The 20,449-nt window shown below is 31.9% G+C and overlaps 1 protein-coding gene across 1 annotated transcript; it reads left to right on the top strand.

The window, feature by feature from the left end:
- The first annotated feature begins 4,625 nt into the window (after positions 1 to 4,625).
- On the top strand, positions 4,626 to 20,372 carry LOC147070368 (royal jelly protein-like protein). Its single transcript, XM_085949951.1, has 9 exons — positions 4,626 to 4,698; positions 6,818 to 7,113; positions 8,924 to 9,102; positions 9,941 to 10,105; positions 11,665 to 11,827; positions 13,411 to 13,592; positions 14,677 to 14,995; positions 16,082 to 16,180; positions 20,248 to 20,372. Exons 2-9 carry the CDS (start codon positions 6,864 to 6,866, stop codon positions 20,370 to 20,372), a joined length of 1,482 nt encoding a protein of 493 aa, XP_085806077.1. The 5' UTR covers positions 4,626 to 4,698; positions 6,818 to 6,863.
- The last annotated feature ends 77 nt before the right edge of the window (positions 20,373 to 20,449 follow it).

Genomic DNA, 20,449 nt, shown 5'->3' with positions numbered 1-20,449 from the left:
TCTCCTTTCTTGTGCAGGGGACAAATCAGCCCATCCTTCCACTCCTCTGGCATCTTTTCTGAAGTCCATACTAGGTGGATTAAGCTATGCAAATGTTTGAGCAGGCTTTCTTCCCCACATTTTATTAATTCACTCTGTAAGTTATCTATTCCAGGCGATTTGTTTGTTTTTAACCTTGACATGTACCTTTTACCTCATTTAATGTTGGTGGTTCTTCGTTATCATCCATGACACTTTGTACTGATTCCTGGTCATGGAGTGATAAAGGACATACAGGAGTTTAAGTGCTCCTGGTCGATAGAGTGATAAAGGATGCCCCAGATATTTAAATCAATTTATCTTATGAGTGGAATGGGTCTTCAAGTGGCCACATGCCTTGCGTGTCATAGAATGTCGAGAGAAATGGGCCCAATCCGTTGATAAGACTGTTTAACAGTCAAATCATCTGGATCAAGATTCTCAGTCATGAGGTACTGACGAATACCTAGAACATCTAGTATGCCATTTACCTAAATAATTTGTTTTTGTTTCTAAGAGGGGTCCGTACCCGAACCTTTCCCCCCTTCTGTGCGCGCCTGATGTAAATGAATATTAATTTATTAAAATAATGTAAATATTCACAAATAAATAAATTATTAAATGTTTTTTTTAAATCGATTTTTATTTGTTTCTAAATAATAACACATATAAAAAGCGTATATCTATTTCAATCTAAAATACTTTTATATCGACTGCTCCAAGCCAAAAAGGCGTAAGTAATATTTTGGTTATTTTGAGTCAAATATATGAGGTTAGGTTTACAAAAAAAATATCTACGGACTGGCAAAAAGGTGTTCTTCCTAGATGATTGCAAACAGAGTTAGGATCTTCCAATTTCGGCATAAGTGATAACGCTACAGAAAGCCAATAAGAATAAACGTACTTATTAGTAACGTAACGTTACAAAAATGATTATAAAAAACAAATAAAATAAAATATAACAGAAATACAAACAAAAACATGAATAAAATAATAGAAAAAAAACAATTCGGTGTTTTCTTTATGAACTTTGTATTTTTTCTAGGACAGCCAAAAGAATTTAAATTTTTTTAATTGCAAATAAATAAATAAATTAACACTGCATACTCCAAAACAATTATTATTCTACCATAAATGAAAGAAAAAAAACTGCAATACGAAGAAAGAAGTTGTTGTTCTCATTAACATGAAATTTTTCACTCTTTTTGCTCCCCTGAATAGTAGCGATTTGTCACTAACGCCCTTTTGGCTTGGAAAAGTTGATATTGTAAAACGAGTTTAGATTTTTTTCTAAAAACAATGTAATACTTTAAACGGAGTATTGGACTTCTTCCTTGCTATTTGTTTTTTATTCAGTCATTGTTAAATGAATCAAAATGATTACAAGATAAAAAGAACTTTTTATATACAACGTTTTTAAATTTTCTGTTGAATCATATAAACTTGACTTGAATATCTTGAACGTTCAAAAAAATTTGTACTTGATAGAAATACTGAATAAATATAGAATATCGACTGAAATGTCATTTTGACATTTCATATTGATTTCCATACTAACACACGTATATATTAATAATTTAGTTGCTAGGACCCCAGACAGATTTAACGGATTTCTTCCGAAATAATTTTTCATACAAAACAGAATTATCTGAAAATAAATTCAATTCTACTTAAAGATGGCTAAAAGTATTAAAAGAATGCATTGGCATCGTGTTCTGATATATTCTAAAAGTTTCAAATGATTTGTACCGGATAAAGAACCACCGGACAAATAATAAGAAGACGACCTAATAAAAACGTTGTAAAATATTTTTTTCCTTGCATAGATAATAAATACGACGTAACTATAATTGGACATATTGAAAAATATTAACATTATGTAGGCACTATTAAAAAAAAATCATTTCTATTATTAAATAATAAATCATTATTACGCTGACTTTTGCTTTTATAGTTGGTTGCTAATTTTAAATTTAGAACGGAAACAATATAGGTACATCTAATAACATGTTTAATAATATCAATATGTCAAGCTAATTGAAAACGTCAAAAACCATTTTATAAGTATTATTTATTTATACGCTGGCATTACAAGCATTGAGCTTGAATACAAAATTGTTGGCAAACATGATGGACGTGAACGAATACAATAAGTTTTACTACCTAACCAATTATAATTTTTAATCGCGTAGGCATAGTAATTCCTGAACATATTTACAAAGATTTGTTATTAATACTAATATACAAATTATTATTGTAAATATTTACATTCGTGTAATATGACATATTATTATTAAACGTGCATATGTAATTTACTTTGTATTTATGTCAGTCTCACTGATTGAGGCTCATCGTGCAAAGCAGCATACCTCACATAATTGACATTTTATTTAAAACCACAAACAAAATTAAAATCAATAAATCTAATAAAATTCGACACACTGATATGTCAGATTATAGAAAAGACTATGTTTAAAATGTAAAAACAATGCTTACATATAATTTGTACATATACATTATAGCCGTAAACATTAATAGAGCACTGATAACTAATGACATTTGCATCGTGCAGCATATCGCCGAGCGGTAGAGTATGGTTACATGTAAGTTGTACGTATGCAGTTCATAGTGGGACACTTATTCGTGCGCCACAGTACGTGAAACATGAGTTCGTACAACATTTTATCAAATGATGAGTTCTTCGTTGAATATATTTCACCGTGGAATACATTTGTACGCATCTTACAAAATGCGGCGATAGTTTGCAAATAGTACTGTTCCAATTAGATTAACCCTAACCTAACCTAACCTAGCCTAGTAAAGACATCTCCACATGTTGTAGCATACGTGCAAATATACTCCACGGTGAAATGTTCAACGAAGAACTCGTCATTTGATTAAATGTTACACGAACTCATGTTTCACGTACTGCGGCGCACGAATAAGTGTCCTGCAGTGAACTGTTTACGTACAAATTTCCGGATACGGTAGAGTATACGTTTTATAACTTTGCACTTTTTTGCACTATTTACTATACTGATACGCCTCTTTTTCTGATTACCTCGCATACAATTATTAGATCAATAGATATATAGATAATATATTATGTAAAAAAATATATTTTTAGAATAATTTACATTATTTTCATCCTAGAGCCGGAGTGCAAAGCATATACTCTAATTTGGGGTCTTGGACGATTCGGCGCCAGGACAACTGAGCGCCACGCAATCGAATAAAATTCGAAAATAAATGGACGTTCGTAAAATTGTAGGCGCTTTTAAAATAGGTATATATTTCATATTATATTTATATTTAAATTATTATATTTTTATTTAATACTCAGTGAGAATTTAAATATGCACACGTAAATAATGATTTGGTTGTGCATATATGTGGAACTTTCAACGAGAAGAGATTAATTCTCAATCCGCAATAAAAAACATTAACCCATAGCTTATTACGGGCCGCACAAAATTGTATTTTTGCTAATTACTTTTCAAATGCAAATTAACACGTTAATTACAAAATTAATTAAAAGGGCCCGTTAGCATTGTGTTAAGAGCAAAATGAATTAAAACTACTAAGTAGTAGATATAAACTGATTTGAACTTTCTCGTCTACTTTCTGTATAAAATCGTAACGAACGTCTATTTAGGTATTTCTATCGACAGCGGGGCGCCCGATTGTCCTGGCGCCCAGTTTTCCCATTCCCGTAATTTATACGAATTATGAAAAGAATAAGTTGTAAGTGATTTAACGGTAAGTAAGGAAGTACAAGTTAGAAACTATGTAATAATTTCGTTGTATTGATTCATTGATTTATATAAGTGACACTTTTCTTTGTAATAATTGCATATTATTACCACTCGGCGTAATACTGTTCATAGAAAACATCATTCGATTTGAATGGTCTTTTGTCATATAATGTGTTTGGAAATAATTCATTATTACAATATTTGAAGGGTTGAAAGTCTATAGGGCCTAACTGCCAAAAATGTGAAACTGAGATATAACTAAAAAAAAGAATAAAACCATACATATATGAAAACTTACATTTTTATTTTTACAAAGTTACAGAAGAACATCAGCGTAATTATGATAAGATTATATAATTCTAAAGATAAAATAAACAAAGGGAGAATAAAATATTTAAATATGGACAATATTGAAACGTTCTATGTAGATGAGTATGTAGGGGCACATAGACCTCGCCCATATTTCAATGTATTTGTGTGACAAAAATGGTAGAGTATTGATTGAGAGAGAGAGAAATTGTTTTGAAGTAAAAAACTTGTTATATATTTTTTTGGTACTTAGTATAGACTTTCAACCGTTAATTGTTTTCATATAATTTATCGGATACTAAAAACTATAGTAAAATACTGAATAAAATTGAGGTGCAACGTTTTCTTCATTCAACATTTTTAAAAAAATATGTCATATTATTATTGTATACTAATTTATTAGCAAGTGTTTAATATACGATGCCGCACTAAAAAATCTTTTATTTAATAAATTGACTATTATACTGACGTAATATTATGTACTTATGCAATAGTTTATAAGTTCGAAAAATCAAAGTTTCTATATTAATTTATTTATTGCACCATCGGGTGAGGTCGACAGAAATTCGTTAGTTCATAATAATTTATTATACACTTGTTACTAAGTTTGTGAAAGGTGAGACAAATTATTTATTCACTTCTACTTTCAGCTTACCCTATTCTTCATCTGAGTTTCTTCATGACTGAGAAATGTGACCCGTTTAATTTGACAACGGTTTTCTTGATGCTCAGAAGCAATCCATATCAATATGAAATCCGTGGCATCCTTGATTTCATTTATGCCTTTGAAGGGATCTGTTACTTGTTTTTTTCCGAGTTGTCATTCTCACTGTTTATTACTTTGCCAAATAGGAGAGACTGGCGTCGCACAACTGAAAGAAGTCTGTCACCCGTTAATCACATTGGCAATCCATGAGACTCACTTCACATACTTCTCTATCCACCATCGTATTTTAATTGTGTCTACTTTTTATTTTTCTCGTTTCTTTTCCCAGTGACGTCCATAGACAAAATTCCGCCCGTAGGCAGTGCCATAATGCCACCCCATTTTTTTATACAGTATTTTTTGTCATCTTTTCACGACTCCAATAACTAATAAATGTGTTGTATAACTAACAAAATATATACCACAAAAACTTCAAAATTAAATTTATAAATATTTTTCCCTAAATTTGGGGATTTTTAACTTTGGTAATACAATAGGTAATTTCTTTTCATCATTTTAGCGGTACATTAATTTGCTCTGTTTTGTGGAATTAAGAGTGATTTGTGTCGCTTTTCTTCTTCACAAAACATTTGCAATGATAATTTAAGCCTAAGATCGCAAAGGTGTAGGCATTATTAATTCGGTAATCGATATAATGACGGCACGACTCTTCGATACAGACTAAAATCGTTGACCAGGAGCAGCAGGTGCATCTTTAGTTTCACCAAGGATGTCGAAAGGCAACACTTCCGCCATCGCGAGCCCGACAGTTTTGTTAAACCCTTTATGTTAATTAATAAAAAAAAAAATCCAACCAGTGAGCTGAATTTTTTTAATGGAAAGATATTTTCGTTATTAAGTAACAAGTTGAGGTACATACTTACAAAAATGATTCTCTTCGATTTGCCGCCCTAAGAGTAAATGCCGCCCCAAAACGATGCTCAATCTGCCTACCCCTACGGAACGTCACTGTCTTCTTCTTTGTCTGATAATATGCTGGACCAAAGTTTTAAATATTTGATTGCATTTAAATTACAAAATAATATTAATCTAGTTTACAGTATCACAGTAGCAAAGACTCCATAGTAGGCGATTATTTAAAACCCACATTTTTTTTAACTTTATTAGTATATTTCAATAATAACTTGATTATTTTATACTCTACAAAAATATTATTATTCGCCAACAACATCTGTCGTAAATTCTCTAAATACCTTATTATTGACTTTTGACAGCAACCTCACGAATGCATTTTAAAATAGGCGACAATACTATTTTCGGACCGGTAGATATTTTATGCGGACCGGTGGTTAGGAAACACTGGTCTAGACTCTAGTTATCCCGTCATTCAGTTATGAGACACATAATCCGATGTTAACTCTAAATACCTAAATTATTGACTTACCAATATTTGGCAGCAACTTTACTGTACGAATGTATACATTCATTTCGGTGCGCTGGATTCGTCCCTTGGACATGTCTCAGCGTCGGACTCTCATGTTTATTACATACCCATACATTTACCCCAAGTTCAAACCGCTGTTGGGATTTACATTTTTTAATAACTATTTCAACGCATGTTGTCTTTTTTTATGGTATATTACCATATTTGATTATAAAAAGGTAAAATATAATATTTATTGTTCTGAAAGAAAATATTGAAGATGAGCAACACGACACACCTGTAGAAAATTATAATTATCCCACCAATGAAAATATTTCACTTGAACATCGAATAAAATACAATAATGACATTTTCAAAGCACAAGAGATTGAGGTAGACATTTGCCGTTAATGAGTATCTTTCAAAACAGCGTCGAATAATTTGGGTGAGTTCGTGTCACCTTGCCGAACACCGTTTCTAAACGGAAACTATAATTATGTAGCATACATTTTTGTATCTTTTAATATTTTTCAGTATAATTTACCGGGATTGTCTACTTAAACTTTCAAGGCAGACTAGCAATATAAGAAAGTTCATAATATTATATTTGTTCACATTCCTTTTAATTTGGAACCTTTTTTTCAGGTACACCAAAGCATTGAAAGTTACCATATCAGCTGCAGGCAACAACATGAATATACTTATTCTTTCAACGTTTCTGCTATTTCACATTTCCGACATAATTGCACGTTCACCACCAAGACAGGGAGTTTTGTCATTAATGGGTTCAACCCAATCACCTCTTAAGACGATCTTGGAATGGAAAGAATTAGAATTTTTGTTCCCAAATGAGACTGCCAGGAATCAGGCACTTACTGATCAGTCTTATATCAAAGGAAATTCTGTCCCTATTGATGTAGCGGTAGACTACGGTACTAAAGGTATGACCAATACTAATAATAATTATTTTTTTAAGTACTTACAAAAAAAAATGTTTGTATATTGATGTGAACATATAAAATGGCCACCGTTAAGCGCGAATCAAATTGAGATGCATGTCGCTGTCGCGGCGACAAATTTAGTCTATGGTTTTGTCATTTTGCAGAATATTTTGAACAATAACCATCTCTGTAAATTCACTGAAGAGTGACACTGATGAAGAGTGCCAACTATAATGTATTAGTAATTTGAATTATTATTAATTATTATTAATCATGCTAATTTCAATTATTTAAACATTTTCTACGTGTGCGTGCGTTAAAATTACTTGCGACATGACATCCATAGATTATATTTTGAACAGAGCCCAACTGGCAGACCATAGATAATGAACAACATTCTTATAGAAAATACATAATGCCAACCGCTAAAAACAAAAAAAACGTGATTTCGATATGACAGTCGAAAAGTGTAGGTATGTAGAAGATAATAAAAACGTTCATTGAGTCATGCAGGTTTCGATGCAGTGCAGTTCAACGTAAGGTGACCTCATTGTTGGTCTGGCTGTCAATGTTCGTTTAAAGGTTCAAAATGTGCTACAGGATTGAAGCATCAGTCTGATAACATTTTAAACACAAATAAAACGATATTACACACATACCCATAGCGGCAGCTTACTGTGACGTCACGTGATAGTATGCGACATGCACCTCAATTTGATCAAAACTTTACGAGTGTCAAAATATCGGAATGTAACAGAGCGATGTTAATATTAAATTTATGGAGTATGGAGCTTACCAATGTTATTATACTTCATGCGTTTGCTAAATAATTCAAATATCATACTATAAATAACGTGGTTGCGCTTTCTGCAGTGAACTGTAATTTTAAGATAATGGTGGATTACGGATCTAAATATTATATCGTTATTTCCACACGATCACTCCATGGAGAACTTCAAATAATAACTCCTCCCCGGAATAGCGCGCACTAACTTTAAAGCGCGAAATATATTATGGTGCATGTCACGGACTATCACGTGACGTCTTTGTAAGCTGCCGCAAGGGGGGGGGGGAATGTGTGTATTGTCGTTTTTCTTGGTGTTTAAAATGTTATCAGACTGATGGTCCCATCCCGTGGCACATTTTAAACCTTTAAACGAACATTGTCAGTTGGCGAAATCTGTCGAAATCACCAAAACAACAAAGAGGTCATCTCACGCTTAATTGCACTGCATCGACACCTGCATGACGTTTTCTAGATGTCTACACTTTTTCGAATCATGTCAAAATCACTTTTTTGTTTTTAGTGGTTGGCACTATGTATTTTCTATAAGTATATTACCTATTATAATATGGTATGCAGGTTGGGTTCTGTTCAAAATATTATCTATGGATATAATATTTCAAGTAATTTTAACGGACGCACACGTAAAAACTGTTAAAATTAACTGAAATTTGCATTAATAATTAATAATAATTCAAAATACTAATACATTACAGTTGTCATTCTCTATAATTGAATTTAGAGAGGTCCTGATCGTTCAAAATATTCTGCAAAATGACGAAACCATATACTAAATTTTTCACCGTGACAGTATGACAGTGACGTGACATGCATCTCAGTTTGATCACAACTTAATGCGTATCACGTATCTCAGTCTTATTATTTATGGTTACATTTTCCAGAGTGATTACTACAGCATTATTTGTTTTATGAAATTGCTTTTCTGACTGATAACAACAACTGTATAAGATCAATATAAATTTTACTTTCATAACGAACTATAATATATTGTATTTATATTGATAGGTCAAAGAATATTCGTAACTATACCTAGATTCCAAACTGGAAGACCAATGACGCTGACAACAGTTGTGATGGATAAGAAACCAGGCCCTGGTGGTCCACTACTTAAGCCTTATCCTGATTATTCATGGCACGTCAACCCTACTAAGTGTGAAGGAATGGTCTCCGTGTTCAGAGTTGCGGTAATATCATAATATAACATATTTATACAATTTTGAAAACACTTCTGTAAAAATATATTATAACTTGACTTAGGATTTTTAGGTGCTAAAAATGAATAATAGGTACCTAAAATATATAGATATAATTGGAAAATATTTTATTAAAATTTCATTATAAACAGATAGATATTTTTGATATTTTGTTTCGGGGTCACTCAAAAAAAATATTTAAATACCTAAGAATCCTAAGCCTAATTGTAACCAATAGAAAAAATCTTTTTTGAAAAAAGTAAGACACACAGCAGGAATCGAACCTGCATCTCTCGGGTTTCGCGCCCGTGTACATAGACCACTATGCTATAGGCGCCATACTTAAGTGCGACAAATTTTAACTAATGGCTATTAATAATGTCCGAAAACATAGCGGGTCAGAATCAATTAGACGTCTCATTCGATTACAATTTTCTGTTAAAAACACATCGCACCGAATCACCGTTATATTTATTATGTTGCATCGATTGCACCCGTGTAGTTATTTGAAACAGTAAATAAATTCTCGCCTCTTACGAACTACTACCGTCTTTCATCTACAATACCTATCCACCGCTAAACCTGAATACTACAAATATAACACAATATCAAAAACGTAATTATACGAGTACATTAATAATGTAAAAGAAATAAAAAAAATTGCTTCTTGTTTCTTGTTTCTTGCTAAATGTTAAAATATAAATAATATAAAGATGTTAAATTAAATGTTTAATATTAGTTGAAACTATTTGAAAATAAAATCCAAATAAAATAGTCTCGGTACCTCATAATAATTGTATACTAAAGTAGGTAATCAATCTCTTTCCAGATGGATCCATGCGGTAGAATGTGGGCTTTAGACTCTGGACGCATTGGGCGCGTCCAGCATTGCCCACCACAACTGCTCGTGTTCGACCTTAAAACTGACCGATTGGTTCATAGATATAGGTTCCAGACTCCAGTTTATCGAGATACATCAGTGTTTACATTTCCGGTGAGAATTTCAATCAAACTACTATTACTCTACCTACCAATATTTCACATAACTTTGTCCAAAACAGGCTTGAGATTAAGTCGATTGTTTGGGCTCTGCATCAGTAGAATTACGACCTTATTTTGAAAGAGATTTTCATAAAAAGACATATTTTAATGTAGACATCAATAACGTTTATTTTTGAAAATGAGTACAAAAATAATTTAACAGAGAACATCCACAAAATTCAAATTTAGCAAGGAGACAGCAGTGGCGAGCAGTGGAGGTAGGCTGTTAAGATTCGATTTAAATAGCGCACATTAAACTTTGTCTGTCATACCTATTTGTATTCATTGAACTATGATGACAATTTGCAAATGGTGCTTGTTAGTTTTTTAAATTCTATTAAACCCTGCCTAAGCCGAACCATAATAGTTTAGGTACTATGTTATGAGAGATCCAACAAGATAGTGCACACTTTTGCAGTCATCTTTATTATTTGCTTTCGTTGAATTAATAATACATATTACAGATTTTGTTGGTTAGTTTTTTAAAATTCATTAATCCCTGCCTAAACCAAACCATAATCGATAAAAAAATATTCTTCCACAATTTTAGATATTTTTATAAATAAACGAATATTTTTTGGCTATCATCTACTATGGCTTGGATTAGGCAGGGTTTAATTGAAATTTAAAAACTAACAAACACTATATACACATTATAGTCTTAGTTCAATGAAAACAAATACTTTTGACTGACAAAATTTAGTATGCACTATTTATGTCGGACTTTAACAACCCACCTCCATCCTTCGCCACTGGGAGACAGTGATGGATAAACTTTTTTTTTGTCAATCTATTATTTTTTTATTTTACTCAGTATTACTTTTTCGGTGTGTTTGATTTTTTACGACTTTTTTCTAAGGTCGTAATCTTATTTGTCGATTTTTAACTAACTTCCCGACTAGCTAGACATTTGAAACTTTTAGAATATATCAGAACACGGTGCCAATGCATTTTTTAAATACTTTTAAGTTTTAGCCATCTTTAAGTAGGATTGAATTCATTTTTAGTTAATTCTCTTTTGTATGAAAAGTTATTTCGATACCATTAGCAACTAAATTATTAAATAATATGTACCTACGTGCGTTACTATGGAAATCAATATGAAATGACATTTAATTATTCAGTATTTCTATCAAGTACAATTTTTTTGATCGTTTAAACTAACTAGTCAAGTCAAGTTTATATGATTCAACAGAAAATTTAAAAACGTTCTATATAAGTAGTTCTTTTTATCTTGTAATTATTATAAATTATGTTAGTCTCATATTTTGTTACTACTTTAAATAGTTTTGTATTATTTTAAAAATTACTATGATAACATTTAATACGTTTACAGACTTCTTATCTTCTACTTACCATTTATTATTAAAACTAAAAGCCGAAAAGGTTTCAGGCTTCATATTATGTGTACTGTATAGTATATGAAACATGTATAAAACTTGTGAAGTTGCAGTTGTCTGAAGTTGTTTTTATGTGCGAGGTGACTAATTCTAAATTTAATCAACTTTACAGATACTCGATGTGAGAGACGATCAATGTGAAGATCTGTTTGTATATATTGCTGATGTAGGCGGTTTTGGTTTAATAGTCTACGATCATGCTCGGAATACAGCTTGGAGAATTGATAATAAGCTTTTCTACCCTTTCCCCTCTTCAGGAACACATCGTATAGCTGGTAAGTTATTTAAATAAAATTTTCTGCTCTACTTCCGTTCTGCGATCTTTACGTGTCAAATACATTATTATCACGTTATGCGCTGTCGCGTGCTATCACAATAAGCTGCCGATACGGGAAGAAAGTCGTCAGCTAAATGCAGAACTATTCTAACTCACATTTGAAATATTTTGCAGAAGAGTTTTTTGAAACAGCCTACTTCAGTTATTTATTATTTATATGGACAAGTGTATGCACCATTTTTTTCATCAATAATCTTACTAAAATATTATCTATACATTTATCCATAAAGATAATAAATACTTTCAGTAAGTTGTTTCAAAAAACTCTCTCCTCAAAAATTTCAAATGTAAGTTAGAATAGTTGTTCTGCATTCAGCTGACGATTAGTGTATAATGTCGTTTTTCATGATATTTAAAATGTTATCAGACTGATCCTCCCATCCCGTAGCACATTTTGAACCCCTAAGGGCCCACATGCGTCACGTAGGTCAAAATGGAGGTTTTATGGTATTTTCAGAGGATAACCCTGGACATTCCTTAAACGTTGTAGATAATATAGGTATGTATATAATTTTGAAGCCTTATTATCCTTTATATTTATTTTAAACATTTGATGACTGCATAAAGTATTTTTATTACATAAAATGGTATTCTTTTAAACCTCTCGATCTAATGTTTTAGAATATAGTCATATTTCATTACATCCATGTGCAGTGGTGTTAAGATTTTTTAGATTTATTAATTTTTAAACGCATTTATAACACCATTGTAAAATTATTATTATTAACATTATATAGTGAAATATTTACGATTAAAAATTATATTTATAATCTCTGTGATCCCAAATCTGGCAAGAATTAGCCATTTTATTATTCAAAAAATGGGCATGATTAACACATTTGAAGATAATTCTAAAGATACTGATTATAAGTTATGTCTTTGACCATTCAAGTGTGATAAACATCCTACGAATAATGATTGTTTTATAATAATTATTGACCTAAGAATAAGGTAGTTTTGAAATACGCCATTTCTATTGGTATTTCCCAGTGGTTAAGCTACAACATACGCCCGTAGCCATAAATTGACAAACGATAACTAAAGTAGGGAGTAAGATTATGTCAACGCGCGTATTTGAACATGTACCTAACCGTTTTTTTCGGTTATTGATATGTTATACAAGTTAGAGTTAATTGTATTTATTGTTAGTGTATATTTGCCTTTTGGTGAGTGTACATAGTGCCTGAAGATGCCAAAAGGTGAAACCCGGGTCGCAAAAAAACAACTCAAATGGAATAGTACAATACTTAAATCCATTAGAATTTAAACACATAACTGTTTTTGTGGTTGTTTATTGTTTCACTAGTGTGACTCGACTACAATAATATGATTTATATATTATTTTGAATTGTATTTTTTTTAATAAAATGTAATGAATTTTGTTTGTTTTGCATCATTGCGGATGGACAACGTCAGCTCATCTTCTCGATGACGCGTGACTTTATTGTTGATCGAAACAGTTGGTTTTGTTTTCAACCGATATATGTTATTATAGATTTTCTCTTACTTTTTTCTGTAAAGGTGAACAATTCGAGCTGATGGATGGAATTTTTAGTATGGGTCTTGGTCCACTAATTGGAGAAGAGAGATACCTTCACTTCCACGCTCTGGCTTCACTCACGGAGAACAGAGTGGCCACGAGCGTCATCAGAAACTCCACTACATTTGTCAACAACACACGTGCATCGCCACTGTCTTTCCAGGTAGACTATTACAAAGTACTAATTCTTTCTAGTGTATGTATTTGTTTTTTAACAGCACATGCATCTTAGAAGAGCAATATACTATTATCTGAAACTACATAAATTTCCAAACAGACAAAATAGAAGATATTAATCCTTAAGGCTATACCTCAGTTGATGCACGGTCTAAAAAGATCGTGGCTAGACGATGCGCGGATCGCGGGTCGCGGGTTTAAATTACGCATGCCAAACGAAATATAATTTGTCATATAAATCCAAAATGCGTCCATTTGATGTTCTGTTAATTGTTCTATTAGTTATAATAATAATATTTTCATTTACATGTTTTCTTTTTCAAGTAAATGGGTAACGTTTTTAGTCATCTTTACACGGCTTAAGAGTTAATACCCCCGTCGCCATCACGAAACAAATTGACGTGTTACCAGCTCGACGTTCCCTCTCCGAATGCCAGCGAGTCCAAAATTTAGTTGCGCCTATGGTTGAAATATACATAAATGTGTATTTTTTTTATTTATATCAAATCTAATTTTGGTATAGTCACAATATTAATATTGTTGTTTTAATTTAATAAAACGCAATTTTTTGTAGTACTTATTCCACTTATAATCAATAAATTAGGACCGGTTTCGTCCGCCTCGGTTGAAAGTGTCCTAATTTATTGATTAAAAGTGGAATAAGTGCTACAAAAAATTGCGTTTTATTAAATTAAAACAACAATACAATGCAGTTTCACCATGAATTGACAGTTAACAAAATAAAAACAGTATTAATACTCGATTTGATATAAATAGAAAGGATTTTCTTTTTCATCGGGACACAGTTTTTCTGCAACGTTCATCTGGTAGAGAGTGTTCACATTAATTGGTTCTACTAAGACGTTTTGTATAAAAGTATGGTCTTTGTAAATAAATTTTAGTATACCAGATGTGTAAATGTTGCTAGTGATGATAAATAACAGCCTGCTGCCAATTCAACCATTCCGTAATATTTTTTTCAGATTTACTTTCAAACATATCTCCATTGAGATCAAACTGTATCCATAAACGCATAAGCTAATAATATTTTAAACGTTGAATATCTTCAGGTATACCGTGGTAAAAGAGACTGCCAATCAGCCGCTTCAGCAATCGACAGCTCCGGCATCATGTACTTCAGCCTGAACGAGGAGTTAGCCCTTGGCTGCTGGCGGATAGACAATCCATACGGAGGACCTTACATCCAGAGAATCGCGCAAGACAACACCACACTGCAGTTTCCAAGCGGGATGAAGATTGTCTCTCACCAAGGCGCCGAAAGTCTCTGGCTTATAACGAACAGATTCCAGAAATACATGACGGGGACTTTGAACAATTCCACAGTCAACTACAGGATCTTGGTCGGAGACGTGAAGCAACTGTCGAAAGGTATTGATTCTGATAATCTGCCTCGTACGCGAAGTGTGATAGGATCTCAGTCGATTTCTGGCCCTTTTGTGTCCGTGGAAAGTGTACCTGTGCATCTATGCTATACACAAGACTGCTATCGGCAGTTATCGAGAGTAGTTTTTCATATATGTTTGTATCGAAGTATTATAATTGTTACAATAAGTTAGCCGTGTAAACTATCAAAACTGTTCTAAAAGTTAACACAGCCAAGAGAGAGGCTGTTAAAACATAGCACTTTTGACAGTTTATAGTGTTTAGACGGTTTAATTATTATAACAATTAACCACCTCAATACATAAATATGATAAATTACCGTCGATATCCGTTATCCGCACTGTATATAGAATAGACCCACTGGAGCGTTAATTATTTATAATATTTTAAGGACCTACCCCCACCCAATACCAAAACACTATTTTTAAAGACTTTTAGAACAAAGTCTATCAGAATTCATTTTTTTTTCATATTATACGTATTTAAATAACTATCACTGACTACCGAGTATTTAGATTCGTAGAATTATAATATAAAAACAAAAAATATTAAAAAGAAAAAGGGTTTATAATATCATTACACTGTATCGCAATTTTCCCCAGTTCAATCCCTCTCATTATTATATATCAACCCTGCAGTAGGTAAATCTCTTTTATATAATATAAATATAATATAAAAAGCCTTTTTATTTCTTACAAACAAAAGTAAATGACAGTTAATTGACTATATATAATGAATATATAATAATATATAACCTATGGATATATATATATATCTATGATTGTATTATCTACTTATTTTCTTGTTTATATAAAATTAATTATTATTATTTTTGTATAATACATAATATATACATATATTAAGATTTTTTATTTTGTATATAATACTATTAGATAATGTTTATAAATTAGACAGTGATACGTAATTAGTTTGTTTGGTTTGTAAGAACCCCTCTTCGGGTGAAAGCCTTTTCCAAAGAGTCCCACTGGACTCTTTATAGACTCTTTTATAGTATAATAAAATTATAATACATTCTTACTTATTTAATTGTTTTTTTTTGTTTGTTTACAGGATGTCAATACCACTACGACGCTGCCAAAATAGGTGAAGAAAAGCTCTTCAGCAAAGGAGAAAATATCCTGAACAATAATGATTATTATAACCACGATGGTGACGATAAAAATTACAGTTATGAATCGTCAATTGATGATAGTCGATTTACTGATAATGAATTACTATTGCGTACAAATCTCTTGAAAAATATTTTAAGACAATATATTAAAAAACGTCGCAATTATCAACCAGAAATATTCTACGACTACCCAGAGTCTTCAGAAGAATCATGGTCAAGACATTATTTATAAATTTGTCTCTGTTTTTACCTCCCTCTCACATCGGCTCACCTCTGAAATATTGTTATTCGTGACTCGAATGACCTAATCAGTAAGAACGACACATGAAATGCAATTGATTTTAAGTGACTCATTCTCCATGACTAGTATTTTTATATGGTTATTATTAAATTGGCATTGTCAATTTACATTTTGTTTCTATAAATCAGGTTTTTTTTAAATATATCTTGCAATAATCTTGCCGTACCCGGAAGGTTAGAGTATTTTCAGTTCCATTATAGACTGAATTATGTTTTTTTAAATTTTATTGTCATATCGATATGACACCACGTTTTTCATATTATTTTATTCGAGCCTTTACATTAATAATTATAACTCAGAGAGTCTGGGCTTTTAAGTCAACACTGAAATAATTCACCCATTCAATGATTACCAACGTCAATCACCATCATTATCAATGATTTTTATTATTTAAGCTATAAGCTATTATTAGTATTTATACGTGTTATCATTAATTTATTTATTTCTTTACTACTTATTTATTATTAACATATTTTATTGTATACTCTTACAATGTCTTTCCACCAGGATTTCAGATCTACACTAATAATTGTTATAGTGATACTATTTATCGTGTTTATTTCATTTAAGTATTTTATTTTTAAATTGTTTATTTTATGATATTGTTTTATATGTATTTGTTTTGTATTGTTTTAAAATAATAATTTAATAAAATTATTGTCAATATTTCTTCCATTTTTTGTTAACAATACACTATTTTTTTATTTTTAACGAATAAGTCACAAGAGTTGAAAATATAATCATTCTTTTCTGAGCATGTATAATTTTAAACACATCAGAAACATACCTATTATAAAATATCTAGTGCTTGTGAGTCCTGGATTATCAATTTTTGAAAAATCTAAATAAAGATTATTTTTCATTTTTTATTCGGTTTCCCGCATCATGTCCTGGAAATCTTTTGAGTAACAAGTTAAAATTCAAGACGTTCACAGCATGAGATACACATTGAAATAAATCTGATTCTAATCAAACAAGATATTATCTCCCCCCCCCCCCCACAAGACAGAAAAAAATATAAACAATGTTATACAATAAAATTTAATTTCAAAAACAAAATACACTGCATATCACTGAAATTGTCTACGTGTTTGGGGAGTGCATTGACTAGTCTTTCAGTCCTCGCTCATGGTATCTGATAAGCATCACACAAGGAAAAGGTTCTGTCCCAGAATAGGTCATGGCTGTGACGACGTAGTTAATTAACAGTTGCATATAAATTTTAATTCTTTAGGACGCCTGGATTGGAAACCATCCTTCGTGATAGCAGGCAAAAATGTTTCAAGAGCAGAAGATGACCTATGAGATTCAACAGAGTGAACAGTGAGCATGCTTTGTAGAAATACACCTGGAAAAGATGACATGTAGAGTTGCCACTTTGCACTTCGGCTCTCGGATGAAAATGATGTAATATAGTCAAAAAAATACAAGTGAATATCATTTGATCTAATTTTATGCTAGGTAATCAGGCAAGGAGGCGTATCAATGTAGTAAAAAGTGCAAAGTTATAGTGCGTATACTCTATGAATGGTGAACAATCAATGGGGATTCCTCTATTTTCCCAGTCGTCAAGTCGCATGCCAATGCTCTTAATCAGTGTACTGTTAATAATTACAAATAAAAATAATAGGTACTAATAAAAGACACTTTAAATAATATTATTATCTTATTCATTGTAATAAATGATAATAAATAGATTCAAGTCTAAAACTGTTTTTTTCAAAAGCTTTGTTGAAACCTGTAAATGCCCTTATGGCCAACTGATTCTTTCATGCCATTGTTCCATTTTTAACATTAACAATGAGCTATAATATTAAATGATTGTTCCAACAATTAAATGTTGACATATACTTTCTATTATAAAGTATGCATCAGTTCACTAGAGGCCAGTTGTTCATTGAACACTAAGGCGGTTACAGGTGAATATATTAAATTTTCTTTAATGTCACAGGAACAGGGGTAGGTACAAACAAATGTTAAGTGCAATAAAGACTTCATTAAATATACCATCATTATCAGCCAAAGTCGATCTACTAGCTCCATCCATTCTTCTTGATCCCTAGTTATTTGCTATCATCTACATCCACTGAACTTTATGAGTAAGTTCGTTTATTAAGCGGATTTTCAGGCGTACCTGTGGGCGTTTAGTGCTCCTTGGGTGCTACTGTATGACCGCATTTGTCCATCAGTTGTCCACTCGCCGAGCGATGTGTACCTATATTTTTTCATCTATCACATTGCGTACTCTTATTTGCTTCCTTATCCATTGGTTCCTTTGTGATCTTTGCACGTTATTTTTTTAATTTTATACGTTATGCCCAACACGCACCTTTCGGTGCCACGTTACGCTACTAAAATCCCGTATAATTCCTTATTTAGAAGTAGTATTATGTTTTAAAGTTATAATAAATTGCATATTGTTTTTATTTTTTCAATTTATATTTTTGATCTTGTGAATGAACCCTATTGGTTTGGTGAATGAACAACAGCTATTTCTCGTAGAAAATCTATTAATACAACATTCACTCTATGGACCCCATATTATCCAATTAAGGTTGATCGTGATAATTGACTTTTTAAATTTTCAATGGGAAAATAGCAGCATAAGCCACATTAACCAGGAAGACAGATATTGGATGCATAAATTGTGTTTTGTTTTTAATCTACTATTTTATATTTTACTCAATATTTTTGTTTCTTTCTTATTCACTCTTATTACTCGTGTTTGTTTTATTTTTGGTAAATAATATAAATACTTCTTTTTTTACAGTTTTAATTTTAAATTTAAAAAAATGTCACTGCCTGATTGTTATGTATCCGTAACTATTTTCTCTATGATATCTCCCCAATGACAGTAAATCGTATTTTGTTTAATCATCGACGTCCTAAGTTACTAATTATTATGTACATTGTTAAGAATATTTGACTATTGCAATGTAGGTACCCACTCAATATTATATTATTGACCAACCCCAATTTATCCATCCTATCTAGCTGTGTTACTACACACATATAAACCCTTGTACGTGAACCAAGCATCAATAATATTACTTACTTACTATTTCATATTTATACTATTGTAAATGATTCTGATATCATTTAACTCGGACCATTCAACTTGTTCAAACTTAACTCAGCTCTGCTCACCGAGTTGTTTCACTGCGGATCGAATTCTCCTGAGTTCTTTCCCTTTTATTTTTACACCATGTATAGGTAAATCATTCTACAGTAGCACCATAGGCGTTTCGCGTATGTATTGGAATTGTTTGCTGCAATGCCTGATTTAATGCTAACAGACAATACCACTACAACTGCTAGTCGCCTTTTCCGTACCCATGGCGCCACTGTAGAATGATTTACCTATAACTGTTAATTGAGACATGACGAATAAACATCTCTGAAGATTAACATCCATCGAGTCTTATTACTGACATACACCTTCCACTGGACCACGTGAAGGATCGGGGCTCGTTGGTAATGATTTCCGGTGTCAAAAACATAACAATATTAAAAGTAAATATTGAATGTTACCTATAAGTCTAAAAGGTTGCCGACCCGTGATGACATGTTTATAATTATTAGTATAACCAGTGGCGGCTCGTCCATATGCACTGCGTAACTCCAGCACCTCCAAGCAAATTGAGAAAAATGTAATTATAATATACATACAATTATGTATATTATATGAAAATATCAATATTATTTAAGCGTGTATTAAGCTCGCCCGCGCACTGATACATCCAATAATTATCATAAACCGCGGTACTAATATCATAAAGTGACCATCTGTATAATTTCATGCAGTACCATTTTCAATGGAATATGCTCGAGTGGGCGAAGGAGTGGCGCGGGGTGCGGGGTTCTCAGCTGGAGGCTTGATCGGTACTGTCGGTCCGAGAGTATTTCGCCATTTTTGCGTTCGCATGTGAGCACGCGCGCGACAGCAAGGAAAGAAATATAGCTTTAACGATTTATTAACATTGTTAAAATTTATTTCTGCAAGCAA

Source organism: Rhyacophila brunnea, unplaced genomic scaffold (assembly GCF_057557595.1).
Source record: "Rhyacophila brunnea isolate RB1 unplaced genomic scaffold, BYU_Rbru_1.0 scaffold_22, whole genome shotgun sequence".
NCBI lineage: Eukaryota > Metazoa > Arthropoda > Insecta > Trichoptera > Rhyacophilidae > Rhyacophila > Rhyacophila brunnea.
Note: the sequence above shows the minus strand (reverse complement) of the source record. Positions and strands in the feature narration are given on the sequence as shown.

What these genes read in the sequence shown, in the direction of transcription:
- LOC147070368 (XM_085949951.1), top strand. Translation starts at nt 6,864, where the DNA reads ATGAATATACTTATTCTTTCAACGTTTCTGCTATTTCACATTTCCGAC. An exon ending in CATCAGTGTTTACATTTCCG is followed by an intron (nt 10,106 to 11,664) that starts GTGAGAATTTCA and finishes TCAACTTTACAG; the next exon opens with ATACTCGATGTGAGAGACGA. An exon ending in AGGAACACATCGTATAGCTG is followed by an intron (nt 11,828 to 13,410) that starts GTAAGTTATTTA and finishes TTTTCTGTAAAG; the next exon opens with GTGAACAATTCGAGCTGATG.